Source organism: Triturus cristatus, chromosome 9 (genome assembly GCF_964204655.1).
Source record: "Triturus cristatus chromosome 9, aTriCri1.1, whole genome shotgun sequence".
Taxonomy (NCBI): Eukaryota; Metazoa; Chordata; class Amphibia; order Caudata; family Salamandridae; genus Triturus; species Triturus cristatus.
The window spans coordinates 1,223,482,631-1,223,510,592 of NC_140592.1; the positions used below are offsets into that span (position 1 = coordinate 1,223,482,631).

Below are 27,962 nucleotides of genomic sequence, written 5' to 3' on the forward strand. Positions count from 1 at the left end.
AAATTAAATTATTTCATAAGTAAAATTACACAGTCCTTTCCACTAAACACGATGAGTATTTCCTATCACGCTACCCATTATCCACATTACCTATTACCAACCACTATCCATCCCGTTCTCTACCAACCCCCCCCATAAAAAGTGCAGTGTTCACTAGATCATAATACTTTTTTAAGACAGCCATTGTTTGTGTTGTTACTTCCCTTCCCTTTCACATTTTATTTCAAAGCTCTTACCATCCCTCACACATCAATAAACAACAAAAGAGGTGCACCCTAATGGCTTTGAAAAGGCTTGTTTTTTCGGTTTCACCAGTGTTTGCACGTCCATCTCAGCCACATCTTACCTGCATTTCTTTAGCTTAAGTGTACTTTGCACAGATCTTGCATTTTATTTTTCATATACATTTAAACAGTCCTTGACAGTGCAGGTCACTCACGTCCTCAATTTTAATTTTTTTGGTTTAAACAAAGCCAGCATAGGCTTTCATGTTTGCAGTTTACGGTAGGTGCACGCTACATTATTTGCACACAGGAGACTCCGTTTATCTCCTCAGAGGACAACACATCACCTCCCTAGCCTCAGCCTCAGTTCCACATTTTGTGATTATGGTCAAAATACTTAATCTTCCCGTGGCAGAAAGCATTTGCTGTTAGTTGCCCTCCTCCTCCCGCCTGTCGCTGCTTGCCCAGCTGAACTTCGTTGTACAGATCCCCTCCTCTCTGACTCTGCTTGTCACATTTTTTGTGCAGTTTCATATAGCGCAAGGAATTGGAGCACTTTACATTAACACCAGTTACTTTTCACAAGGACATGGTAAACTAGGCAAATCACTTAATCTTCCCATGGCAGCCCGCATTTGCTGTTGGTTGCCCGTCAACCTCCTGTCCGTTGCTGCTTACCCACGTTGAACTCCTATTGCACACATCCCCTCTTCCGCAGATCTCCTCCTCCCCGACTCTGCTTTTCACGGATGCCACCGCAGCAAAGTTCCATGCTGTATGCTTCGTATAGACAATTTGATGAGGGACAACTGCCTGAAGTCAAATTCTTAAAAAATGGAGGTCGTATTCTTTGGTAACAACCCCTCCTTTTAGTCTCCTCGCTGGTGGCCTCAGGAACTCGGATCCCTTCCCACACCATGCACGAAGGTAAAACACTTTGGGGTAATCTTCAACACCAAACTGTCCTTTGAAAGTCAGAAAAATAGCATCACATCCTCTGGTTTTTACAACCTGAAACTTCTTAGAAAAGTCTTGTTGTCTATCCCACAGACCTTACAAAAAAACTGTAGTCATCGCTCTTATCACCTCTAAACTAGATTACCGTAATGCTCCATTCACCAATATTCAAAAAGTTTTTTGAACAAGCTACGGACACTTCAGAATGTGACAGCATGACTACTGATGGGCATTCCTAGACACAAATTCATGTCTCAAGCTTTGGTTTAACTAAACTAGCTTTCCATCGGAAAACAAATTCAGTTCAAATCCCTTTGCATAGTTTTTAAATCAATACATGGCCTTGGTCCAGCTTACCTGGCACAGCATTTTCAATCAATCAATCAGGAGTTTGCGCGGCTACTCACCCCTGAGGGTCTCAAAGCACTAAGGGAGGGATGCTGCCGATCCGGCTGGGCGCTGAGGTTCAGTCAAAGAGCCAGGTCTTGAAATCCTTCCTGAATTGAGTCCATGACGGGGATTGCCTGAGGTGGAGCCGCAGAGTGTTCCAGGTCTTGGCAATGAGGTAGGAGAAGGATCTTCCTCCGGTTCTGGTCTTATGGATCCATGGGACGGTGGCCAGGGCAAGTTGGACAGATTAAAGTTGTCTGGCAAGTACGTGGAATGTGAGGCAGTGGTTCAGATATGATGGTCCTATGTTGTGGAGAGCTTCGAGCTAAGAAATTTGAAGATGATTCTTTTGTTGACTGGGAGCCAGTGGAGTTGTCAAAGGTGTTTTGTGATGTGGCTGTGGTGGGGGGTGTCGAGGACCAGTCTGGCTGCAGCGTTTCAAACGTTCTGTAGTTTCCTGAGCTGTTTCTGGGTGACGCCGGCATAGAGTTCGTTGCTGTAGTCAAGTCTGCTGGTGATGAGTGCATAGGTGACCGCCTTTTTGGATTCTGTGGAGATCCATTTGAAAGTCTTTAGAAGCAGGTGGAGCACGTGGAAGCAGGATGAGGATACGGCGCTGACCTGACATTTCAACGATACACCCCTAAGATATCTTCACTCTTCTACCAGTGGAAATCTTGTGCTCCCCAAATTTAAAAGAGCCAATTGGGGTGGGAAGAGCTACGTAACCTGCACGACGAGGCTGGGGTATTCGCTCCCCCTAGAACTCAAGAACCAACCAAATTTATTGGAATTTAGGAAAAGTCTAAAAACCTGACTATACAATAAGTATCCCTCATCTTCTTGATGTCATTAATGTGTTCTCTTAGCTGGCTCAGCACCTAGATTCCTCCAGATAGCTGCACTTTAGAAATGTTATTTTCATTTAATTTCATTAGTTTTTGTTGTGCAGTTTTATGTAGTGCCAGCACCACCCAAAGGTATTGAAGATCTTTACATAAACACCAGTTACTTTTTTTTGTGCAGTTTTATATTGCGCCAAACACCACCCGCAGTTGTTGGTGCACTTTAAATAAGCACCAGTTACTTAACACAAGGACACATTCATTTTTGTAGGCACGGGGAGATTAAGTGATTTGCCCAGAATCAAGGATGTTAAGCCACCGTCAAAACTCAAACACAGTTTCCAGCGCCATAGTTGGCAGCTCTGGCCCTTATGCACCATCCTCTCCTAAGAGGTAGCCGCATCGTACTCCAAGAGGATGCTACATCATCTCCCTTGCCTTGGCTTCAGTTCTACATTTTGTGATTACGGGCAAATCACTAAATCTCCCCGTGGCTGACCGCATTTGCTGTTGGTTGCCCATCCACCTCCCGCCTGTCGCTGCTTGCCCCTGCTGAACTCTGTTTCACAGATCCCCTTCCCCACAACGCTGATTTTCACATTTATTGTGCAGTTTTATGTGCTGTTTTATATAGCGCCAACAGCACCCAAAGGTATTGGAGCGCTTTACATTAGCACCAGTTACTTTTTTTGTGCGGTTTTGTATAGCACCAACACCACCCAAAGGTAGTGGATCACTTTACATTAGCACCAGTTGCTTTACACAAGGACACATTCATTTTTGAAGGCACGGCGAGATTAAGTGATTTGCCCAAAATTAAGGATGATAAGCCGATGCTGAAATTCGAACCCGGTTTACCAGTTCCATAGTCGGCAGCTCTGGCCCTTACGCCACATCCTCTCCTGAAAGGATGCCATATGATCTCCCTAGCCTAGCCTCTGCCTCAGTTCCACATTTTGTGATTACGAATAAATCCTTTAATCTCCACCTTTCTAAACATAATAAGCATAGGCAAGGCCAGTAGGTTTTGCCCGTGTGAACTCTATTGTTTTTAGGTCTCGGCTAGACAGCGCATACGCTGTCTTGAAGGGACATGTTGTGTTCTATCTGTGGGCTTACAGGCTCCCCATCTCCTACCATTGGTATGCGTCAGCGTCACTCATTTTCTTTGCTGCCATTTGTCATGGCATGCGGGCGTCGTGCCCTATTCTTGTTTTTGGCCCTTTCATAGCGCATGGACCAAGTACATGCCTCCTTACACTGCTCCCAGCGTCCGCAGCTATTTTTCCTTTGTTTTCAAGCACTCCATAGGACCGTCTTCCATGTACACATACCACTAAAATGTATGCACGTGTACATAAACTAATGCATTTCTTAAAAAGTTGTTAAAAGACGAACAGCACTTTTTTTTTGCATGATCCGATGGTATTGAAGCACTCGCTCCATCCTCAGTCTTGTCATAGTGCGAATACGAGCCGATGGGATCGGAGCGTTTTAAGTGCTCACCAGTTGCACTCCATAATGACACATTCCTTTTTGTCGCTGATCCTGCTTCAATGAAGGTATTTTTCCCCCTTGATTGTTGCTTCCTCCTGCCCTCTCCCATCATTGCTTGCCCATCTCCCCATCCCCTCCTGTTTCCCTGCTTGACCCCCACTACCTCCCTTGTTGCTGCTGCTTTTATTTTTTATTTTTTTAGTACGATTCAATGGTACTGGAATGCTAGTTCCTCCCTTCGACTTGCCATAGTCTCCCTTGTACACATACTACTAAAATGCATGCACATGTACATAAACAGATGCATTTCTTTAAAAAGTTGCTAAAACATGAGCAGCACTTGTTTCTGCTTTTTGCATTATCAGATGGTATTGAAGTGCTTGCTCCAACCTCTGTCTTGCGATGGTGTGAACCCGAGCCGATGGTATTGAAGAGCTTTAAGTGCTCACCAGTTACATTCCATAATGACACATACATTTTTGTCGCTGATGCTGCTTCATTAAAGGTTTTTATTTTCACCCCATCATTGTTGCTTCCTCCCAACCTCTCCCGTCACTGCTTGCCCATCTCCCCATCTCATCCTGCTTCCCTGCTTGACGTCACTGCTGCTTTTATTTATTTATTTTTTGCACGATCCAATAGTATTGGAGCGTTTGTTCCGTCCTCTATCTTGTCATAGTGCTAACACCAGCCAATGGTATTGGAGCGCTTTAAGTGCTCACCAGTTACATTCCACAATGACACATTCATTGTCGTAGGCAGGGGGAAGCGTAAGTGATTTGCCCAGCTGAACCCTAGATTCGAGCCTGGTTCCCCAATTCCTGTATTGGAAGCTCTGGCCATTACGCCACATCCTTTGCTTCACTTCAAAGCTCCTTAACTGTTTCTTACTATGACTTCCACATTTGCCACTGAAAAAAATGCTTTGATGCGGCCGGCACAGGCTATGTCATAGCACTTTTTTGTGTTAGGAGTGCCAGGACAATAAGCTCAACATTGGGGGGCAAAGAGACTCTGCGTTGGCTCAACATCCTGTGATTCTGGGCTTCTAGTGACTTTCAGTCATACTGAACAGCGGATGTGCCATTACACAACATGGCTAAAAGATATACACATTGACAAGGCCAATAGTTCGGGCAGTGCCGAGATCTATTAGCTTTGCCAATGCTTGTTTCACTTGCCACTTACAACATTTTGTTTTTTATTTGCAAATATCAGTTTGAAAGTCTCCTTCCTGCAGGGGAGCTATTTTCGTTATAAATACCCTTTGATGACACATTGGGAATTTCATGCATATTATTTTTAATTTAAACACATTTGAAGTTAAAAAACAATTAACATCAACCACTGGGTGAGTAGCATTTCTTTTCTCTTCTGTTAGGACATATTTTAGGTGTACAATCACTGAGGTGCTTCCACTAATCAATTTGCACACATTGCTTTTCACATATCAACACAAACGGTACATGTAATAGCAATTAAAATAAATGTAATTTACTACAAAAGCCTTAAAGACCAACAGTAAATTAAAAAATCATTTGCTTCAAGATAAATATTATGGGATGCCATTTCATTAAAAGGCCAGTTCCACTTTCTGTGCTGCTTATTTCCTATCACCCTGCCCCATAAATTGGTTGCCACTTCCCTCACACTATCACTACCGTTCTCTAGACTGCTCACCCAACACCCAGCATTAAAAAAAAAAAAAAAAACATAACCAATGCTGGCTACACCCCAATAACCCTTTCCATGTTAGTCCTGCCCAACCATTTTCAAATTTCATTCCTACCACCCACTATCATTGCCGCCTTAACCCATTAATTGAAAATCATTTCTATCAATGTAAACATTATTTAATACATTCAAATTAAACTGTTCTTTCGGCTGAGCATAGTGTGCATGTACCATCAACCTCCCCATTATCCAAAGAGATTAGTCCCTACCACTGCCCATCCAGGCCTCTATATTAAGCACCTCTAACCGCACATAAAAAACAGCCAGTGTTGCCTATATCAGAATACTTATTAAGACCGCCATGGTTTGTGTTACAACTTCTCTTCACATTTCACATTTTACTTCTTACCCCACACCATCCCTCATGCATTAATAAATAACTAAACAATCATGGTGGTTTCATAGCAATATTTAATACCATTTTAAACATACTGTACAACTACACTGCTGTAGCTAAAATAGACTACCGGAATAGCTCTCGAAGAGGCGCGACCTATTGGCTTTGCCAATGCTTGTTATTGTATTTTTAATTATAAAACAACTGTTGTCGTGCTCATTTTTTAATTAGATAGACAGGGCCACGATGTGACAGACTGTCACAAGTGCCGGTGTTGAGAATTAAGTACTGAGCACCGGAAACCTCCGGCTCAAATTAGGCACTGTCAGTGTTGTCAATTTCCTTGGGGGCCCTCCAAAAAAGATGTTGATCCATTCAGCCTATCGAAAGACTAAATACTTAATTCAGTTTGTAATTTTTATGTCTAACCCAAATTTTGATGATGTTTCTTAAATTGGTTAAACTTTGCTATGTGTATTCATTCTGAAATGTTTAGTAGCGGTGATATTTCCCCTCACCTGCGACACATTTACCCTACCCGACCTCTCCTCCCTCATCTAGGGATGTGACATGGGGCAGTTCTGAAGGAAGTTAAAAATGTAAAGACTTGAATAATTATTCTTGAAAATTGCCTTTGAATTTACATTTTTTCTTTAACGGCGCTAGTTGGATATGCTGTGTTTCTTGGTTTTACTGTTAAAATCAAATAAAAAAACACCTAACAAAAAATTTAAAGGGGTTCAGTTAATAATTACTACTTTTGCCGTGAATGACTTTTGTGCCAAGAAGCGTTTTAAATGACCAGGACTGTTTAAATAACCAAATCAAATCAATATCACCTTTCATTGAGAGTCTATGGCCCTCACACTTTTAAAGCGCAACAGCATATGCATAACCATCAGTTGGGTGGTGCCTTGTGCCGGCACTTTAAATTCATTTTACGAACATTTCTGATAAAAAATGTTTTTAATTCAGAAATAGCAGAGGAAAAAAACAACACACATTTTCAAATTCTGGTGTTAGAATTTACTGGTTGGTGCAGGGAAGGTATTTACACCCCTTCCCGTGAGGGACATCTCCTTTTCCACATCCTCTGACAAAATGAGATGTCCTGGGGTAAAAGGAGCTGCAAAGCTGCACTTCCTCCTAGGGGGATATTAGCTCTATCATCTGTAGAAGAGACACAACGCATATGGTAAATTTCAACATTTCACTCGCCGTATTCTGGAAAAGCAATCTAAAGAATTGTGAGTTGATAGGCCAGAGAGAGCAGCAGCCTTTGGGCTCCCTCTAGTGGTGGCACCAAATGACTGCAAAAGGCCAGAGAAACTGCATTTTCTATTGGAATGGGAGCGGCCCAGGGAGCAAAGTTCTATTTGCCTGGATCTGTAGAAACCCCTGTTTTGTACAATAATGTATTTTTTTGAATACTTCACGTACTTATTTTGGCCACATGTGGGCTGAAAAGTATTTGTGTTGCACTGAGAAAATGTGTATTCTGTGTCAGAGAAAGTTCCTCTTCAGTGGACATATTTAAGAAGAAGTGCAACAAAAAATACCCATCTGGTACTGTGACTGCTCGTGTGTTGTCCTCAACCTCCCTGAACTGGGCGAAGCACTGGTAGAGCGCAAGGACAAGGCAGAGAGATGAACTCCCTGCAAGAACAGAGACCACTGGTCAGGAATATAATATCTGTGACTACTCTACTGAGGGGGCTCCCCTGAAGTGGACAATAGTGGAGCTGTGAAATATTTTGTTCCAGGGTAAACTTTCTTAAAAATACTAAAATCACTTTAACTATCTAGACACAAACTTTGATAGAGGGAGGAGGTCTGGGCAGTGTTGGGGGGTGTTTGTTTGTTTAAGTAGCCCACGCTAATGGGACCAGACATGTTCTTATAGTGTTGATACACACAGAGAAACCCCACTGGAGTGAGATGCAAACACCATAGGAACAACGACCAGGGAGAATTAAGGATCGGTCCTCCTAGTGCGTTTAAGTACTTCGAGTAAGCATGTCACAAAAGTAAAATTGCAGAAATGTTTACTTTGCACCTCTCTTTAACTTATTCCCAAAACAAAGTACCCTTGGAGTTGGAATGTGTGTGTTAAGACCAATGTCGCCAGGTGGGGTGGGGCAAGAGAGAGATCCCCCCCTAATAACACTGCTGTGGGTGGTGTTCGATGGGGGCATTTGGGACCCCCTGTAGCATTGACACCAAAGGGTGGTCACCTGGGTGGGCAAACCATGGGGTTCCCGGACTCCCTGAGACCCCGCTGTCTTTAACATTCAATGCAGGTTAAGGCCAGAGGTGGAGGAGAAGGGGAGGTGTTTGGAACCCCTACCTCTGCAAGGCACTAAGTGAGAGACAAATGGACCTCACTAGAGCCACAGAGCCAGTGAATGAGGTAAGGCACAAGTGAGACCCCACTCAGTGTCCAGAGGGTGGTCTCTTCTTCAATGCTGGCACGCTGCCAGGCCAGAGGTACCCCGCTCAGGGACCCCAGACCTGACCCATTGTCTAGGGATCCTTATGGAATACAGAAAGATCATGTGAGCCTCACACCAGATCACATTCTGCCATCATTGCCTGTCAGTGTCCAATGTGTTCAGGAGGTCTGGATCTATACCAGATTTCCTGCACAACCACTGTCTAAAATCATTGTATGCAAATGTCCTATGTGGATACCTTGAAAATTTGGCATTGGTCCAGCCATCCTGAACTTAGTTGGAGACCCCTGAGCTAGAGTGAGGTGATTAGACTTCCTAGGATCTACATGACAAGGTTAAAGTACCCTAGTCCCGACCAAGGTGACAAAAAAAGAAAAAATAGTTAATTTAAAAAATGTATTCGGTTGAAATACAAAGGTTAGAGGAAGAAAATGGAGGAGGGGAAAGAAAGAGGTACTAGGTCAGGGACTTTGTGATAGAGGTGGGGAGAGACACAAATTGTCACTTGTTGCCCTCACACATCGTGTTTCCCGCCCTTGTCTTGGTAACTCAAGGGTTGTAGTTCAGGGTTTTATTTTAAATTTTAAATAGGGTGGGGAGCCCGTGTGACAGAGAACGGAGGCAAGAGGCATGATGTAGTCGGTGCCAGTCGAATACATCGTGGACGTTATGAGTGTGCGGTCTCGTGAAGATGGGGTTGCCAAGCTGAAAGGTTGGCATGATGTGAGGTAGTCAATAGGTTGGTTGAGCGACTAGTAGGTCCAGTAAGGGTGCAGGTCCCAGTAGGATGTCGTCTCAAGGTAATCTGGTTAAGGCCCACAAGGGAGGGGTTGTAAAGGGGTTACAACTCCGACCAAGGGATTTCATCGTTCAGGCCCTGAGTATTGGTGTGGAGGCGGTGGACCCACCGCTGTTCGCGTCTAAAGAGGGAGTCACTGTTCCATCCTGGGTTGGCCTCTAGGATAGTCCACTGGATGGTCTCACACGGGTGGCCTTTTTCTAAGAAGTGGTTTGTAAGTTTGGTAGCTGTGCGTGCTCGTCTCACCGTGCTCTTATGTTCGCTGATCCTTTTCTTTATTGCTCTAGTAGTCATCTCTAAGTAGTACAGGGTACAGGGGCATGTGATGAGATAAACACAGTTGGTTGTGTTACAATTTGTATGTTTCCGTTGTTCCCATAGAAAATTCCCCAGTTGTAGTGACTTAGTATGTCGCGTAGAAGAGCATGCCCCACATGTGCCACACGGGTAGTGTCCTGTGACAGCTGGGAGGTCCCACAAGGTGGTTTCCTTGATCGCCTGCGGTGTTCGTGGGCGTGTGTTCACCAGTTGATCGCGTAGGTTTGCAGTTCTCTTGAAGGCAAAACGGGGGGGTTGGATATCCAGTGTGTCACTGTTGAGGATCCTCCAGTTCCGGTTAATTATCTTTTTAATTTGATTGGATAGAGGGATGAAGGTAGTGACGCAGGTTATGAGGTCATTAGTTTTGGGTTCCCTCATCTCCAGTAGACCTTCTTGTGTGTTGTTCCTAGCCCGCTTTCTTGCTTCTCTGATCACCTGGCCTGGGTAGTGTCTCTCCGTGAGGTTGTCTGCCAGGCGGTTGGCTTGGGACTCAAACTCATGTACCCTGCTACAGTTACGTCTAATTCTCAAAAATTGGCCGTAGGGTAGATTCTCTCTCAGTGCTTTGGGATGATAGCTCTTAAAGCTGAAGAGGCTGTTGCAGTCTGTGCTTTTCCTGTAGGTGGCGGTATGCAGTACTCCATTCTCGAGGCTGATCAAAAGGTCCAGGAAGGGGATCTCCTTCTTGCTGGCTGTCATGGTAAAGCGTAGGTGCGGGTCCTGCTTGTTGATCCATTCGTGAAACGTCTTAGCCATTGTCTCCGGCCCCCTCCAAAGGATCAGGATATCGTTAATGTAACGTTTCCAGGTTACGAGATTCTCGTGGAAGGGCATTGCACCGCCGGCCCGACGAGGAGCAACCGCCCGATGATGAAGCATGACATCCCCTGGGATGTGTGAGGGCAACAAGAGACAATTTGTGTCTCTCCCCATCTCTATCACAAAGTCCCTGTCTTTCCCCTCCTCCATTTTCTTCCTCTAACCTTTGTAGTGTGGGTTGACTCTTCGCAACACTCACTATGGAACAGTGCCCCCTTTTTTGATTACCTCATTAACCTTGCGGAGCACGGGCACTGGACCATTAACAGGTTCCTGATGCCCCCTCCGCTCCTATTTGACTTGGGCTTGGGGTTAGTTTCAAGTACAGCAACACTTGAAAGTCTGAGTTTGTACAATACTAATTTAAATCTCGATATATTATCGTACTTATACATGTATACCCTTTCAATGTAGTTATGTATCTATCTATGTATTACTTTACTCCTACTGTAGAAGAAGAAAAACACAACACATTGACTCCCCTACTGTAGAAGAAATAAACTCCAATGCACTACTCTCTCTCACCCTTTATGTCTCTCAATATTTCCTCTACCTCCACCTCATCTTACTACTGTAATCTCCCAAACAACGCTTTCTAAATTCTTCCCTCATGTATCCCTCCAAAACTGACTTTTACTATTATGATTCCCCTAATCCCTTTCTAGAGACACTTTCCTCCTCCATCTCTCCTTTTACTCATCCCCAACATCATCTAACTACTATGATCTCCCAAATAAGACTCTTCCCTCTCCTGACCCTTCATTATCCCATTCAATTCATTTAACAAACTCACATGTCCACAGCTCAAATTAACACATATTCCTTGTACTAATCCACCACTAAACCTTTTCGGGTTCTGGAGTAGCGTGCTACTCGCCGAACAGCGCAACCTCGTCAGGGGTAGTAAGCGCTATATAAATACAAATACAATATATCGGGAGACACTAGTGTCAGGTGTGATTGCAAGAAAGAATGTTTTGTTATGAACTATTCGTGACCCATCTATCTGGATGACTGGGACGAGTCTGAATTGGTTCTCCTTCTGTAGCCATCGCCCTGTGTGTCAGGGGCCCGCTTTAAAACCCTGCCCACGACTCTCAGTCAATTCTGCATTTATTCTGAGTTTTAACCAGTGTTCCTTGTCCAAGGTCCCACAACGGAGAAGCGGGGGGAACATAGTGTGGTGTGCACCCCAGCAGAGGTAGACACAAGTACACAGGGGCACCCATTGGACACACATGAACCTTACATGTGCACCTTACTCAATACATAGCACCACTGCTCGACGCTAGCCTGCCTCTGTAGAGGAACACACCAGTGTCAGTCGGATCACTGACGAAATATCGAGAAGGAGCATATCGAATTGCCAAAATATCGAAGTAAAAATATAGAATGCCAAAATATCGAAGCCCTATCTCCAAACAGGTAAGTACAAAAATATAGAATCCAAAATATAGTTAGTCAAAATATCGAAATTTTTAAATGTCTTAAAATTAATGTAAAATTAATTAAATAAAACATATAATTAACTGAAACATACTTAAAAATACTTAAATAACTTGAAAATTAATAAATAATTAATGTAAGTAAAAAAAAAAAATAATACATATATATTAACGTAATATTAATTAAAAATATGCAATATTTTTTGCGTAGGATAGCGAGCGGGTAAAATTTACTATTACCACTCCAGTAAGTGCAATATTAGGAAAAGCGTTGGATAGCGGGAGGGTAAAAATTACTATTCCCACTCCAGAGAGTGCAACAGTAGGGAAAGCGTTGGATAGCGGGAGGGTAAAAATTAGTATTCCCACTCCAGACATTGCAATAATAGGGAAAGCATTGGATAGCGTAGGGGTAAAAATTAATATTCACACTCCAGAGAGTGCAACAGTAGGGAAAGCGTTGGATAGCGGGAGGGTAAAATTTACTATTCCCACTCCAGTGAGTGCAACAGTAGGGAAAGCGTTGGATAGCGTAGGGGTAAAAATTACTATTCCCACTCCAGTGAGTGCAATAGTAGGGAAAATAATAATTTAATATTTTATTAAAAATACATAAATTATTAATACCAAAACAAGTATTAAAATTAATTACCAATCACACAATATTTAATAATTAATTATAAATACCAATATTTTTTTATTAATTACCTATTGATAACTAACAACCAATTAATTTTCAGTACCAAAAATTAATAAATAAAATTAATACCAATTAATAATTAATTACGAATAGATTAATTAGCAATATACAAAAATTATTTCAATAAATAATTTTTTACAATTAAATTAATTCCCACCATATTCCCCTATAAACCCACAACCCGCTACAAATAATAAATTAATACAATTAACATAATTATCAATTAAACAATTAATACAAATTAATACAAATTATTTACCAATTAATAATTAATCAACAACCAATTAATTTTCTATACCAATTAATAATTACCTAATAACAATTAAATTACTTCCCACCCTATTCCACTATAAACCCACAACCCGCTACAGAAGTAAAACGCAAAATTAAATTAAAAATAATTAATAATTCCTAAAAATTATTATTTAATGTACTATAATTAAATTACTTCCCATCCTAATCCCCTATAAACCCACAACCCGCTACGGAATTAAATTACACAAAAATTAAATAACATAAATTTCATTACTTTAAAAATATGCAAACATACATTCCAAAATTAATACATACTTTTAACACATATACTAACACTTAAAACACTATAAAAAAATCGATATTTTTAACAACTATGTTATGACTGTCGATATTACTTACTTCTATATTATTTAAATCGATATTTCTTACCTGATTTTCGATTTTCGATTTTCTTCACCACTATATTTTGGCAATTCGATATTCTGTCCATTCTATATTACAAACTCGATATCCTGTCCTGGCGATATTTTTTATTCGATATTATGTCTGTTTACCGTGTCAGTCACCACACAGGGCAGAGACCAGGGGGTACCAAGTAGGAGGAAGCAACGGGTACAGCCCCACCCTACATGCAGCGAGAGTGTGGTGTACCAACCAGAGCGGTCAACTTTGGAACTGGGAAAGCGGGTTCAAGTCTCGGCATCGACTTCACATCCTTTGATTCTGGGCAAATCACTTGATCTCCCCGTACCTACAAAAAATGAATGTGTCCTTGTGTAACGTAACTGGTGTTCATATAAAGCACTCCAGTACCTTCAAGTCGAGTTCGCGCTATATCAAACTGCTTAAAAATAAAATAGGGGCTGCGGTGCTTTTTTGAAGCTTTCATCAACCTACAGATGCATCTGGTGTGACATGCCCATTCTGTGTGTGAGCTGATATGAGCCCAATCCCCCGTACACGGTACTTAACAGCGCCACTTTCCGTTTCAGCATCGCGGAGCGGATGGAGCTGCGTCAACAAATGAAGTGCAAACCCTTCCAGTGGTATCTGGAGAACGTGTACCCGGAGCTCAAGTAAGTGCGCTCTTTCAAGAGGGGGGGATCCCTAGCTGGCAGGCCCGGGTGTCACTCTGGGGGGGGGGGGGGGTGAAATTAGCATAATGTCCTATTGCCCAATTACCCAACATTTTGTGGAAATTACGCAAAATTACACAAAATGCGAATCCATCATTTAGCACTGAATTTCAGTGTGACTTGCACCCTCAGCTGAAATTGTTGATGCAAAGATGCATCCAAAACACAGCTGCGGCGAAAAACAGTGGAGCACATTCTGGTTGTTCGCCTCTGCCCATACTATAATTTTGCTATAAATTCATTTCATACAGTGGTGTGATAGCATGATTTCAGGAATTTTGCATTGCAAGCATAACAGGAAACTTCAGACATTACGCAAATTACAATTTTGACCGCACCTAGGGGTATATTTTCTTAAATTTATCGCAACGCAGGCCAGCAAGCAAAGTTGCTGCACTGCGTTGCGTAAAAGGGAGAGGAGAGAAATGCTCCATATTTACAAAGATATGGAGCATTTCTGCTCTCTTCTTGTGCTGGGGCACTTCAGGCAGCCTAGCACCAACGCAGGCACCCTTGCACCAAGATGCAATGGTGCCTGCGTTGCAAAGAGAAAACCAAGGGATACCTTCCTGCACAAAAACAATCCCTCAAGGCATTTTCATCTTTCTATGTGAGCTGCAATACCAGGTTTACAAACCTTTGTAAATCTGGGATTGCATGAAATCTATGGGTGGATGCATGGGAATGCCCAAATCCCGCCCACGGAACGCCTCCCAGAATGAAATGTGTTGCAATGCAGCGCAGGCTGCTGCATTGCGTTACAATGTTTTTACAAAGCCACGCATTGAAGCTCAAATCGCCCCTTGTGTGCATGGCTTTGTAAATATCTACTATCATTTTTAGTCATGGATGCATCGATGTAAGCCCCAGACCAAAAACTCTACCCCTGCTAATCACAATCACTGTGATGTGTCAACAGTGGAATATATTTCATCTCTGATTTTGATCTTTTTCCTAAGGGTCCCTGAAAAGGAAGTGATACCGGGCATCATTAGGCAGGGAACAAACTGCCTCGAGTCCCGGGGAGAGGACACGGCAGGGAACTCTCTTGTGAGTGTGGGGATCTGTAAAGGAACGGTGAACAACCCTCCAGCTGCCCAGGTATGACTGCATGGTTTACCACACAACACACTCATCTTTCCTGACATTACCACACAAGACAACCGTCCTCCAGGTCTTTGACACACAAATACTACATACACTGACTCAGCCACACAAGCAGTGGTGGCCGGTAATTTTAGCAGGATGGTGAACGGGACACATGTACACATTCACACTTACTCACACCTATGCATTCACACACGCGCACACAAACGCTTCCATTCACAACCGTCACTCCCAAATATTCATACATACATGCATGCACATAACATTTTTTTTAAATCACACTTACCTGAGCAGCTCTGCCTCCTAGGTCCTAGGAGGGTTGGGACTGCGGCCTTCTGTCATTGGCTGACATTAGGTCAGCCAATGAGGTGGGGCAGCAGTCCCTATCTCGTCACAGAGTGGGATGGGGTCAGTAAGACTGCTGACCCCACCCTACTTTGTTACGAGGTGTCAGTGATCGACTCTCAGCCCCGGGCACTGCAGGGCGGCAGTGCCCAGGTCGGAGGCAGTTAGTGACTCTCCCCCCTCGTACGAGGTTGAGGGCCTTGAGGTGCTTTGCCAGGCTGAAGATGTCACGCCCACAGGAGCTGTGAAATCTTCATCCCGGCAAAGTTCAGCTCGGGCAGACGGTAGCCTGCATATTTAATGTATGTCTAACTCTTCAATCAATCAATCAGGGAATTGTAAGCGCGCTACTCACCCATGAGGGTCTCAAGGCGCTGGGGTGAGCAGGGGTTCCGCAGATCTGTTTAGCCGAAGAGCCAGGTCTTGAGGGTCTTCCTGAAGGTGTTCAGGGAGGGGGCGTGTCTGATGTCTTCCAGTAGCTTGTTCCAGGTCTTGGCTGCAATGTGAGAGAAGGATCTTCCACCTGCTCTGGCTCTGTGGATGCGTGGGGTTTCGGCCAGTACGAGGTTGGAAGATCGGAGGTTTCTTTTGGGTACGTGGAAGTTGATTCTGTCGTTGAGGTATTTGGGTCCGATGTTGTGTAGGTATTTGCAGGCGTCAGTGAGGATTTTGAAAATAACTCTTTTCTCCACGGAGAGTCAGTGGAGACTTCGTAGGAGTTGACTGATGTGTTCGTGTCGGGGGATGTCGAGGACGGTGGCGGTGTTCTGTATTGTCTGGAGTTTGCGGAGTAGGGACTTGTTGATGCCGGCGCAGAGTGCGTTTCCATAGTCCAGTCTGCAGGTGATGAGTGCTTGGGTGACTGTCTTCCTTGACTCAGGGGGATCCACTTGAAGGTCTTGCGGAGGGTGTTGAAGCAGCTGGAGGTGACGGCGTTGACCTGTTGGTTCATGGTGAGTGATGAGTCGAGTACGATACCGAGGTTCTTGGCGTGGTCTGAGGGGGTGGGTGGGCTTCCGAGGGCGGTCGGCCACCAGGTGCTGTCCCATGCAGAAGGGGTGGTTCCGAGGACGAGGACTACTGTCTTCTCGGCGTTGAGCTTCAGGCAGCTGTTGGTCATCCAGACTCCGACGTCTTGCATTCCTTTCTGGAAGTTGATTTTGGCAGTGGTGGGCTCTTTGGTGAGGGAGAGGATGAGCTGGGTGTCGTTGGCATAGGATACGATGTTGAGGCCGTGTTGTCGGACGATGGCTGCGAGGGGGGCCATGTAGATGTTGAAGAGGGTGGGGCTCAGGGATGAACCCTGTGGAACTCCGCAGGTGATTTTCGTGGGGTCGGATAGGAAGGGTGGGAGTCTGATCCTTTGGCTTCTTCCGGTGAGGACTGATCGGATCCAGCCCAGGGCTGTTCCTTGTATGCCTGCATTGTGTAGTCTGATGACTAGTGTGCGGTGGGAGACTGTGTCGAAGGCCGCTGATAGGTCGAGTAGGATGAGGGCTGTGGAGTGGCCTTGGTCCAGGAGGGTGCGGATGTCATCTGTGGCAGCAAGTAGGGCGGTCTCTGGGCTGTGGTTGCTTCGAAATCCGGATTGGGACGGTTCGAGGATGGCTTTCTCTTCAATGAATCGTGTCAGTTTCCTGTTGACTGTTTTCTCTGCAACTTTGGCTGTGAAGGGGAGGAGCGAGATGTGCCGATAGTTCTTGAGGTCGGTGGGGTCAGCTGTGGGCTTCTTGAACAGAGGTCTGACTTCTGTGCGCTTCCAATCATCTGGGAAGGTGCCTTTTTTGAAGGTGGTGTTGATGGTGCATTGTAGTTCGGGTGCGATGGCAGCCGCAGCTCTGTGGTAGATGTGAGGGGGGCAGGGGTCGGTGAGGGCCCCCGAGTGGATGCTTTTCATGGTCGAGGCAGTGTCTTCGACCGTGATCGGTGTCCAGTTGGAGATGGTGGGCTGGCTGGTGCTTCTGGGGGACGGGAGGCCATCTGTGGCACCTCGTGGATGGTCGATGAAGTTGTCATAGAGGTTTTTAGGACTCGCCTGACCCAGCGCATGCGCTGGTCTGGCGAGACTTATTGAGAGGGCTCCAAAAAGTGCTACCAGGCCAGCCTAGAGCTACAGTGCATGTGCGCGGTCGCGCGCACCGCGGTTTACCGCGATTATGTTTGATCGTGATCGTGATCGCGATCACTTTCACTTTCGCGGCCGCATAGCTAATAGGTCTCGCTTTTGGGACCTAAGTATTTAGTTATGCAACTGTTGCATGGCTAAACACTTATAAGGTCCCAAAGGCAAGACCTATTGGCTTTGCCAATGCTTGTTGATCTTGAGGTGGAAATAGGTTCCAAGCTTGTCACAGAGGTTTTGGGGTGGGGTGGTGTCTGTGGCCTCGCTGCGTGGGTTGGTGAATTCTTGAATGACACTGGTGGAGTAGGCCAGGATTTTGTTGTGGATGAAGTTCCTCTTGGTGGCTCTGATCTGGTTGTGGTAGTCCATCATGGTCGTCCTTGTAGGTAGTGTGGTTTTCGGTTGTCTTGGTGTTTCTCCAGTTCTCCAGGTGTCTGCAGGTGCGTCTGGCTTCTTGGAGAGCGGTGGTGAACCAGGCGGCTTTCCTGGGGCGTTGTCTGTTGGGGCTGCGTAGCGGGGTGAGCTTGTCTGCGCAGTCGGAGTTCCAGGTGTGGAGTTCTCTGGCTGCGTTGTTTGCATCGGGTGCCCAGATGTGGTTGTCTCAGGTGAGGGTGGAGTTAAGTTGCTCATCAGTAATCTTGCTCCAGTTCCTTTGTGGTGGGCGTGGGGCTGGTTTGGGTGCCTTGGGTTTGTTGATGGCGAAGTGTACGCAGTGGTGGTCGGTCCATGGCGGCTTCATTGTGTGGCTGAATTGGATGCTGTTTCCTGCTGCGAAGATGGAGTCGAGGGTGTGTCCTGCTCTGTGGGTCGGTGTGTTGACGAGTTGTTTAAGTACGATGCTGGCGAGGATGTCATGAAGGATAGTGGAGTTGGGGTTGCTGGGGTTGTCGAGGTGAAAGTTCAGGTCTCCAATGAGTATGTAGTTTGTTGAGGCGGTGGGGTGGGGTGCGATGAAGTCGGTGATGGTGGTGGCGAAGGGTGTTCGGGGGCCGTGGGGGTCTGTAGACGAGGGCTCCTCGGAGTGTGGCTTTGGGGGTGGTCTGGATCTGAAAGTGCAGGTGTTCGGCGGAGGGGAAGGTTTTACTGGAGGTGGTGAGGCGGAGGGTGCTCTTGTGGGCGATGGCGAGGCCCCCTCCTGGGTGGTTGGGGCGGTCTTTCCTTTGGATCTTGTATCCGTCTGCGATGGGAGTGCTGATTTCGGGGTCCAGGTCGCTGTGAAGAAGGTGATGTCGGGCGAGAGAGTCGAGTAGGTTCCAGATTTCCATGGCATGTTTGTGTACAGAGCGTACATTGAGGAGGATGTATTTTAGGGTGTCGCCCGTGCTGGCGTCGGCAGGTGTTGGAGGCCGGGGGTGGCGGTGAGGGTCTGGTGGCAGTGGAGGCAGGAGAACTGGCCATGGGTCGTGTTCGGCGAGGTCTATTGGCATTCTCTAAGTCTTCCAGGGTTGAGTGCGACGAGGGTGGTGGTGTCATAGTGATGGGTAGTGGGAGGTCCAGGGTTCCTGGCGCTGGCCGCAGTCGGGTCGCAGATCGGCGCAGACGGGCTCTTGGCTGCCTGGCCTGAAAATCAAGAGAATCTGGCTGGCTGACCTTTGCTCAGCCTGACAGACACTCCCCTTGATGGGCAAAAGGGGAGAGGCATGGCCCCTCCGCCCATTAGTACAGGCTGCCGCTGCACACAAGGCTTTCCCTCCTTCACTTTGCCACTCTCTGGACTGTCCACATGACATTTAAACCCAAACCCAAGTTCCATCTCGATTAGCCACTCACATTCCTAGTCTTTACCACACAAGACACTCTTAGTCCTTAAATGTGCAACAAAAGACACTCTTCGTCCCTTCCTTCGAGGCACACAACACTATTTGTCCTTGTATTTGTAAAACAAAATACACTTCCGCCTTTAAATAAAACAAAAGGCACTAAAAGACACTCTTCCCCCTTTAAATATGCTGCGTCATAGGACACCGGCCGATATTGACTTTGAGACTCTAAGCAGTGTCCTTCCTCGTCTTTGCCACACTAGACACTATTCTCCTTGAAATGTGTCACACATGACACTGGTCTTCATTCCTCCTTTAATGTGCCATAAAGGACACTAATGGTCTTGACGTTGCAGAAAAGAGACACCTCCTACTTGACGTAGTTACAAAAGAGACTCCTCCTACGGGATTGCCTCAAAACATTGAAAATAAGACTGATGAAAATAACATGTCCCAATTTACCAAAGTGTTCCAAAAATATTTTGAAGTAAGGACAGTCTGAAAGGAGGAAAGCGGTCAGGTGTATAGACTACAAGGTATAGTGGTTAATGGTGTTAGGGGCTGGAGTTAGGGATACAGGGTTAAAGCTTTAGAGCTAATGGCTTGGGGTCTTGGGTTGGAGTTTAAGGGTATAGCATTTAGGGGTTTACAATGTAAGCTTCAGGGTTAAAGGTATAGGGAAAAAGGTATGATTTATTGATTGGGAGAGTGTGAAACGTGAATACTTTGCTTTTGTGTAATTATTCAAAATGTGGGCAAAGTGACATACATTTTTGATGCAAAGACACATTTTGTGCTAAAAGAAATAGCTCAAAACCCACTCATGCTGCAAGCAACAGACACTCATATTCTGGCCATTCATGTTGTTCCCAAGAGTTTGCAATACTTTTTTCCCCATAAACTGTGCATAATTACGCAATATGGCATAATGGCATAGCTTCAGTAATTTGGCAGAATAAGCGTACGGCAACATTCTTGAAATCGCGTAAATTACAGCGGTGTCATTTACATTTCACCCGGGCCAAATATAGAGTATGTGTTTGGGTTATGTGTACAGAGTTAAAGGTTGGGTTTAAGGGTTAAGGGTTTGTGATATGGATTCATGGTGTATGGTATACCGTGCATGGTTAGGGTTTATGATATAGGGGTTAAGGGTATGGTGCTAGGGGGTTAAGGGTTAGTGCTTTGGTGCACAAGATTATGTGTAAGGAGTTAAGTGTTTGGGGTACATGTTTAAGGGTATAGGGCACATTGTGTAGAAGATAAGATAATGGAGTTTATAATTGGTTTATTGGTTAAGGGGATTGAGTTTAGCATTATGGGTATAGGACATAGGCTGAGATTATGTGGTTATATGTAGGTTTACTGGTGTGGGGTTGTTCAGGTTACAGGTAAAGGTTTATAGATATAGGGTTGGGGATTAAGGGTTTCAAGTATAGATTATTCAGTTGGGGTAAAGTGTTAACCCCTATGATTACATTAGTTTTGTGTCACAGTTGGAATTGCTTTTCACAGAACACTGCACTTAATTAATGTCAATGAAAACTCTACAAATTCAATGGGATTTCCAGGCGATGCAATTAGAAGCGTAAATAAAAATAAACCGATCTCTTTTCTCAGTAAAAAACATAAATAAATAACAATGTAAAAACCCTCCAACACTTTTCCAATTTGTGTACTCTACTTCTTTGCTTTTCCACAACAAAGTCTCTTCCTCATTGCTGTTACTCTCAAAAGTTTCCCTTTTCTTCAATTTGCCGCACTAGAGACCGCTTTCCTCCCCGTCTACACTTTGCTACGCAGGACTCGCTTGCTCCTTCAATGGCCCCAGTGGACTCTCCTTTGGCCGTGCCATGGAAGACTCTATTGCTCCTTGACATTCTGTATGTTTAAGAAATGTTTCTCCTTGATAAGTGTTTTTGTCCATGGCCCATTTAGAGCCACAATGTCCATCCTCACGCTTGATGCTGAGTAGATGCTTCGCTAGAGCCAACTCCTTCTGTTTCCATCTTTCCAGGAATGGGTGTTCAGTGACCCCCTGATCAGGCAGCAGGACAAGTGTCTCTCCGTGGCGTCCTTCTCCACCGGGTCCCACATCATGCTGGAGTCGTGCAACCAGAAAGACGCCAGACAGGTAGCACAACACCTCATACCTTCCTCTGCCTCACAAGGGGCAGGGACACCCAGTAATTCCACAAGGGAAGTGGATATAAGTTTGACATGGATAACATGCTCTATGGAGCTATTAATGTAGCGCTAGAAAGCTATATTACACTGTAACCAGGGCTTTAAGTGGGATGAAAAAACTGGAGGGTCTCTCCTAGGGACATGGCCGATGCAATTAAAAGAAAAGTGGAAAGACACTTGCTATGCCCCAGGCGCTGGCAACCCACACTACACCGCTATGTCGAACGTGCAGGTTAGGGATTTGTAGGGTATCGGGTAGGCAGAGGACAAATGGAGTTTTAGGGGTTTTAATGAGAGAGTGGACATCATTTCATTCTACAAAGGAAACAACATTCTTAATGAGCTCAAGTCTATCTAAGTGCGTGCTGTATGAAAGAACTAGTGGGTTGGGTTTATGCCATAGGCACTGAGTCACCTGCAGATTACAGGCTCCAATCCCATAGCGACTGGTCAGGAGGGCGATTCTGCTGGAATGTGTGTAGAATACATTTTTATGTCAGCAGAAGCTTTGCAAACCATGGGATGGGGGACCATTTTCCTTGCTTCCATCAAGGCTCATGGCACCTTTGCTACACCATGGCTGAAGATGCTGTTCTGCTCTAATGGTTTCTACCAATAGCTGCGGGAATACTGTAATCCATGTTCAGAGACTGGTGACATATACATTTGAACTCTTCTTGCTGCATATGAGTGGGCTCTGAAACACAGCTTGAATGGATGACGACATGTGCATCTTTTGTTGTGTTGGTGAGCCTGTAGTGCGTTACCACGTCCTTGAGCGAGCACCAGAGAGCAAGAATAATAGGAGACCATACAAACATCCACATATATGCTGAAGGGAGAGCTAAGGTGGTAGACTTCAGGGATGACCATGGTCCCTGCTGGCCAGACAGGGCCTATAAGAGGAGGATGACCACAGCCCCAGGGATGGCTTTACATCCTGGAGGGACCCTCATGGCAGGAGATCCTACCAGTTCACATCTCTGAATGTAGAAGGCTTCCCCTCTCGTGAGGAAGCCTAAATATATCTCTACTTCAAATTATTAGCTTAAATAACTTCCATGACAATAAGAATCATCAATATTTATTCGAGGGGTCAATCCGTGTCTACTTGCCTTCTTTATTTCATGCCCGAGAACAAAACAGAAGTCAGAGCAGCCAATGAGAGTCATGGGAGGGAGAGTCTTGGTACAGTGATTGGAGGAAAAGATTCATGAAGATGTCCAATGCCAGAGAGCCCATGAAGAATACATTCAAGGCTCCATTCCTAGATGTAAAAATAAACACCGTTGCGCTCTACAGTGGGTTTTCACTTCCCAGCCCCTAGCTTGCAAGAGTTGATAGCTTTTTCTCTTACAAAAAGCACACAAAGGGCATAAACGAAGCTTTGGCTACTTTGCTTAGAGAATAAAGTTAGGTAGGCCATGTGCCGTCTTCATGACACTTGCGATCCTACTGTCCTGGGGCAGCTATTTTTACTTTATGGATAATTGGATATTTCCATCAGACCTGGTGCATACAGGGTATTCCACGAATGAGCAACAATCGTTTATATGGATGGGAGAAAACTTTGATTGCGTGATGCGGTGAATAGAAAGATGCAGATGGTCAATGCAGAGAGACTGTCAATCACAGTTCCGCTAGCATCCATATTTTATTAGTGGTCACTGAGTAGACATTGGGATCTGTCTCTGGGACGAGGAGGCTCTGTTAGGTTGCACAACCTAACTCACTTCAGAAGAGTAGTTTTGGATACAACTTCCAGGGCCGTACACTCCATGTAGTTTTCATCCACAGGGAATCCCTGGTTAGGACACATCTAGCCACTACGTGAGAGTGCGTCTGCAGGTTGCTGTGTCTGAACCAAGGCCAGGGACAGGCTGTACTCTGCAGATAGAAACCCGTAACCAAGAACATGCTGCACCCTATAGATGGCAGCCCATAACCAAGAACAGGCTGCACTGTGCAGTTGGCAACCCATGAGCAAGAATAGGCTGCACCCTATAAGGGATAACCCATAACCAAGAACAAGCTGCAACCTATAGGTGATAACCCATAACCAAGAACAGGATGCACCCTATAGGTGGCAACCCATCATCAATAACAGGCTCCACTCTGCAGGTGGGAACCCATAATCAAGGACAGGCCGCACTCTATAGGTGGCAACCCATCACCAAGATCAGGCTGCACCCTGCAGGTGGCGACCCATAACCAAGAACAGGCTGCACACTGCAGGTGGTGACCCATCACCAAAAACAAGCTGCACCCTGCAGGTGGCAAACCATCGCCAAGAACAGGCTGTACCCTGCAGGTGGCAACCCATAAACATGAACAGGGAGTACGCTATAGGTGGCAACCCATCACCAGGAACAGGCTGCACACTGCAGGTGGCTACCCATCACAAGAACAGGCTGTACCCTACAGATGGTGACCTATCACCAAGAACAGACTGTACCCTACATATGGCAATGCATCACCAGGAACAGGCTGCACCCTGCAGGTGGCAACCCATCATCAAGAGCAGGCTGCACCCTGCAGGTAGCAACCCATAACCAACAACAGGCTGCACCCTATAGGTGATAACCCATAACCAACAACAGGCTGCACCCTATAGGTGGCAACCCATCATCAGGAACAGGCTGCACCCTATAGGTAGCAACCCATAACCAACAACAGGCTGCACCCTATAGGTGATAACCCATAACCAACAACAGGCTGCACCCTATAGGTGGCAACCCATCATCAAGAACAGGCTGCACCCTATAGGTGGCAACCCATAACCAAGAACAGGCTGCAACCTATAGGTGGCAATCCATAACCAACAACAGGCTGCACCCTATAGGTGATAACCCATAACCAACAACAGGCTGCACCCTATAGGTGGCAACCCATCATCAGGAACAGGCTGCACCCTATAGGTGGCAACCCATAACAGGCTGCAACCTATAGGTGGCAACCCATCATCAAGAACAGGCTGCACCCTATAGGTGGCAACCCATAACCAAGAACAGGCTGCACCCTGCAGGTGGCACCCCATAACCAAGGACATGCTGCACTCTATAGGTGGCAACCCATAACCAAGAACAGGCTGCACACTGCAGGTGGCGACCCATCACCAAGAACAGACTGTACTCTATATATGGCAACTCATCCCCAAGAACAGGCTGCACCCTGCTGGTGGCAACCCATCCCCAAGAACAGGCCGCACCCTGTAGGTAGCAACCCATTGCCAAGAACAAGCTGCACCCTCCAGGTAGAAACCCATCACCAAGAACACGGTGCACCCTATAGGTGACAACCCATCACAAGAACAGGCTGCACCCTGCAGGTGGCAACCCATCACAAGAACAGGCTGCACCCTGCAGGTGGCAACCCATCACAAGAACAGGCTGCACCCTACAGATGTCGACCCATCACCAAGAGCAGGCTGCACCCTGCAGGTGGCAACCAATCATCAAAAACAGGCTGCACCCTGCAGGTGGCAACTCATAACCACGAACCGGCTGCACCCTGCAGGTGGCAACCCATAACTAAGAGCAGGCTGCACCCTGCAGGTGGCAATCCATCACCAGGAACAGGCTGCACCATATAGGTTGCAACCCTTCACCCAATTGCCCTTAGCGAGAACTGCTGGAAGTGAGACTCCTCTAAGTGTAGTGTTGCTGAATAACTGATGCTGCTCTCTACTGTATCCTTGCTAGGAAAATGATTTGGTTTTGGAGATAAGACGTTCTGGTTCTCGGCCCGTCCATCTATGGGAGTCTGTGACCAAAGAGTCTTGAATACATGGCCTTATTACTTCCCCACTGGGTGGCAATCAATTCTTTGCATTGGGATTCCCTGTTAAGTCTGGGTCAAACCAGCAGGGAGGAGAAACCAATTTTCTGATTTTATTGAAAAAAAGCTATTTCAGAGTAGTTGAGAAGCTCAGAGATTGTATCTTCTTACTAGCCCATTTCCTTGGGACCGAGGAGGTCTTCGGTAGAGGAGGCCCTCAGTCGGATATAGCGATCTCCCAACAAGAACATCGGCAGTTGTAGGAATAAAGTTCCACTACTGCACATTCAAACCTTGCAGCACATCATTAGTCTACGCTCAACAAGCCCGTGGCATTGTGGGTGATATGTCTCCGCGATGTGAATTTGCCGGTCCATTCTTATGTATCCCCTGGCCTTGCGTTTCATTTATTCAGCGAGTAGGCAGTGCTGGATCAATATCTGAGCTGCTAATGATATTGGCAGGACCAGGGAGGCCTCAGCTGTCAGACTCTCTGAGGTCACGAACATCCAATAGAGGAGGCCAGGAGACAGCTCTACCTCAAACCATGTCAGCTATGGTAGGAAATCACTATTTATCGACTGGGCGGTTGGCGGCAAAAATGAGAATCGATGACTTTTAGATCCTGTCTCTGAGAAGAGACGGAGATCAACCTCAAAGAGCCAAGAAAGGGAAGACTAAGGAACACAAACAAACTCAGAAGGTGCAAAGGGGCAGGGCTCTGGGCAGACCCACTTTAACCCTTACATTTCTCTAACTTGCCAGTGACCTAAAAGCTCACAATTGCTACGTAGGTAGGTTTCAGTGCTGTTAGTTGGATTTCTAATGTTATTGGCTCCCTCCTCTTGCACTGTTTAATCTTCTCTCCATCCATGTTTTCTGCAGCCCTATTTTTCTGTTTCAATCATAGTTTACTATCTTTTTCGATTTTTTTAGTTTATCTTTTTTCTCTTCTTTTTTCCCACCTTCATTTCTTCCATTATTCATTTCTTTTGTTCTCCTCCCTACTGCCCTTCATTCCTTCCTTTCTTTCTTCACCCTTTTTTCTTGATCTCTTTCTTTCCTTCATTCCTTTCTTGCTTCTTTCCTTACTTCTTCCTTTCCTTTCTTCCCTTCTCGTGGTTCCCTTTTCTATTAATCTCATCCTGTTATTTTTGTTATGGCTGCACTTACTTTTCTCTTTTGCTTTCTTCACATTATTGTATGTATTTTTTTCTTTTGAGAATCTTTTTTCTTTCTTCCATCCACAGTTCTATATTAAACATCTTGTCTTTCTTGATCCCAATGCTCTTTATTTTACTTTCTGTTCTCCTTTATATTTCTTTTTTGGTTTTCCCTTATTAATATTATTATTTTCCTTTATTTCTCTTTTTCATCTTTATTTGATCCATTGTTGTTTCTTCTACGTTGTAGGACAAATAGCTTTATAATCTTATTGTGCCTCATCTTCCAAAAAATCTCCATTGATGGCCACATCTAGTCATCCCCATTTCTACCAGTAATCCCCTGCACGTGCCCCAGACTTAAAAAAAATCTCTAATTGCAGAACATATCTAATCAAATCTCTCCCATTCATACTATTTCCTGTTTATTTCAAGATATTGACCTGTTTGTCCTTCTTCTCTCTCCAGAAATGGAAACTAAAGGGGCTGTTCCTCCAACACTTCCTCAGCGGCCTCTGCCTCGACAACCAATCATCCCGGGTGATGACCAACCCGTGTCAATCCGATTTGACAAGCCAACAGTGGGAGCTTCTTCAGGCCACATGATTTTGACACAGAGGTCACAATGACACGTGTGGACTAGTGCGTACCATTTCATCTGCATGAGACTCTGGGATTGGATGCTGGAGGGAGTGGGGCGGGGGGAGGGGCAACTAAGCAATTGTGTTTCCTGCTCACCGCCATTTTGCAACTGTGATCGGCTGCAAACCATTTTGGTGGAAAACAGCATTGCTTTTTTTGAAAAAAACGTCTGCAAAAGAGAAAGAAAGACTCAACTGAAATGCTTGAATGCTCAACCCTCTCGAGACAGACCCGCGTGTATGTGTGTGCATGGAATGGGCCAACCAGGTCGCGGACTAGCACGCCTAGGCATCCTCATTCCAACAAATCTACAACCAAGATGGCACTGACCTCATGGACCAAGTTGATGGGGCATGCTTCCCTAGTTCTGTGAACTCTTTTGGTATGAGGTTTGGGAATACCTATTTTAATTTTATTTTTTTGTTGCATTCGCTTCAAGTATTTATCGCCTGTACAGAGTTGGTCCAGAAATATCCCCTGTGGAAATGTTGGCGTGCACTCTCCCATACTCTGCAGACTAAGGGAGATTGGTGACACAGTGAAAAAAAAAGTTCGTTCATGGACGACAAGCCACTAAAAGACAATAGTTTCATTTTTTCAGAAACTTGGAGAGGTATGGCTCTAACAACATTTGCAGTCAAAACTATTAAAAAAATTGAAAACGATAAATGTGTCCGCGTTTTTGTGCAGATTGTTTTGATTTTTGCAATTTTGGGCAACTCCAAGTAGAAGTGACTTGTGAATATCTGATGGCAGGTGGTGCACATGTGCTCTTTCCATTGGGCAGTACCCCAGCAGCCTCTGTTGGTAGTGGGTGACAAGATGGTTATGCTTCATGGAAGTAAGAAGTTGGGAGTGCGGAGCAATGGGCTGCACATAGGCAATGAGCCGTTTGTATCCCACTATTAATAGTAGACGTATGTGGTGAATATGTTCGATATTGCCAC

The 27,962-nt window shown here is 45.3% G+C and overlaps 1 protein-coding gene across 1 annotated transcript in view; it reads left to right on the top strand.

The window, feature by feature from the left end:
- The window catches only part of GALNT16 (polypeptide N-acetylgalactosaminyltransferase 16), a 509,878-nt gene extending 482,194 nt beyond the window's left edge, over positions 1-27,684 (top strand). Inside the window, exons 12-15 of the mRNA XM_085627303.1 lie at positions 13,769-13,852; positions 14,872-15,013; positions 21,264-21,380; positions 26,842-27,684. Coding sequence (XP_085483429.1) covers positions 13,769-13,852; positions 14,872-15,013; positions 21,264-21,380; positions 26,842-26,979 — 481 coding nt within the window. The 3' untranslated portion in view covers positions 26,980-27,684. The remainder of the gene's footprint in view (positions 1-13,768; positions 13,853-14,871; positions 15,014-21,263; positions 21,381-26,841) is intronic.
- The last annotated feature ends 278 nt before the right edge of the window (positions 27,685-27,962 follow it).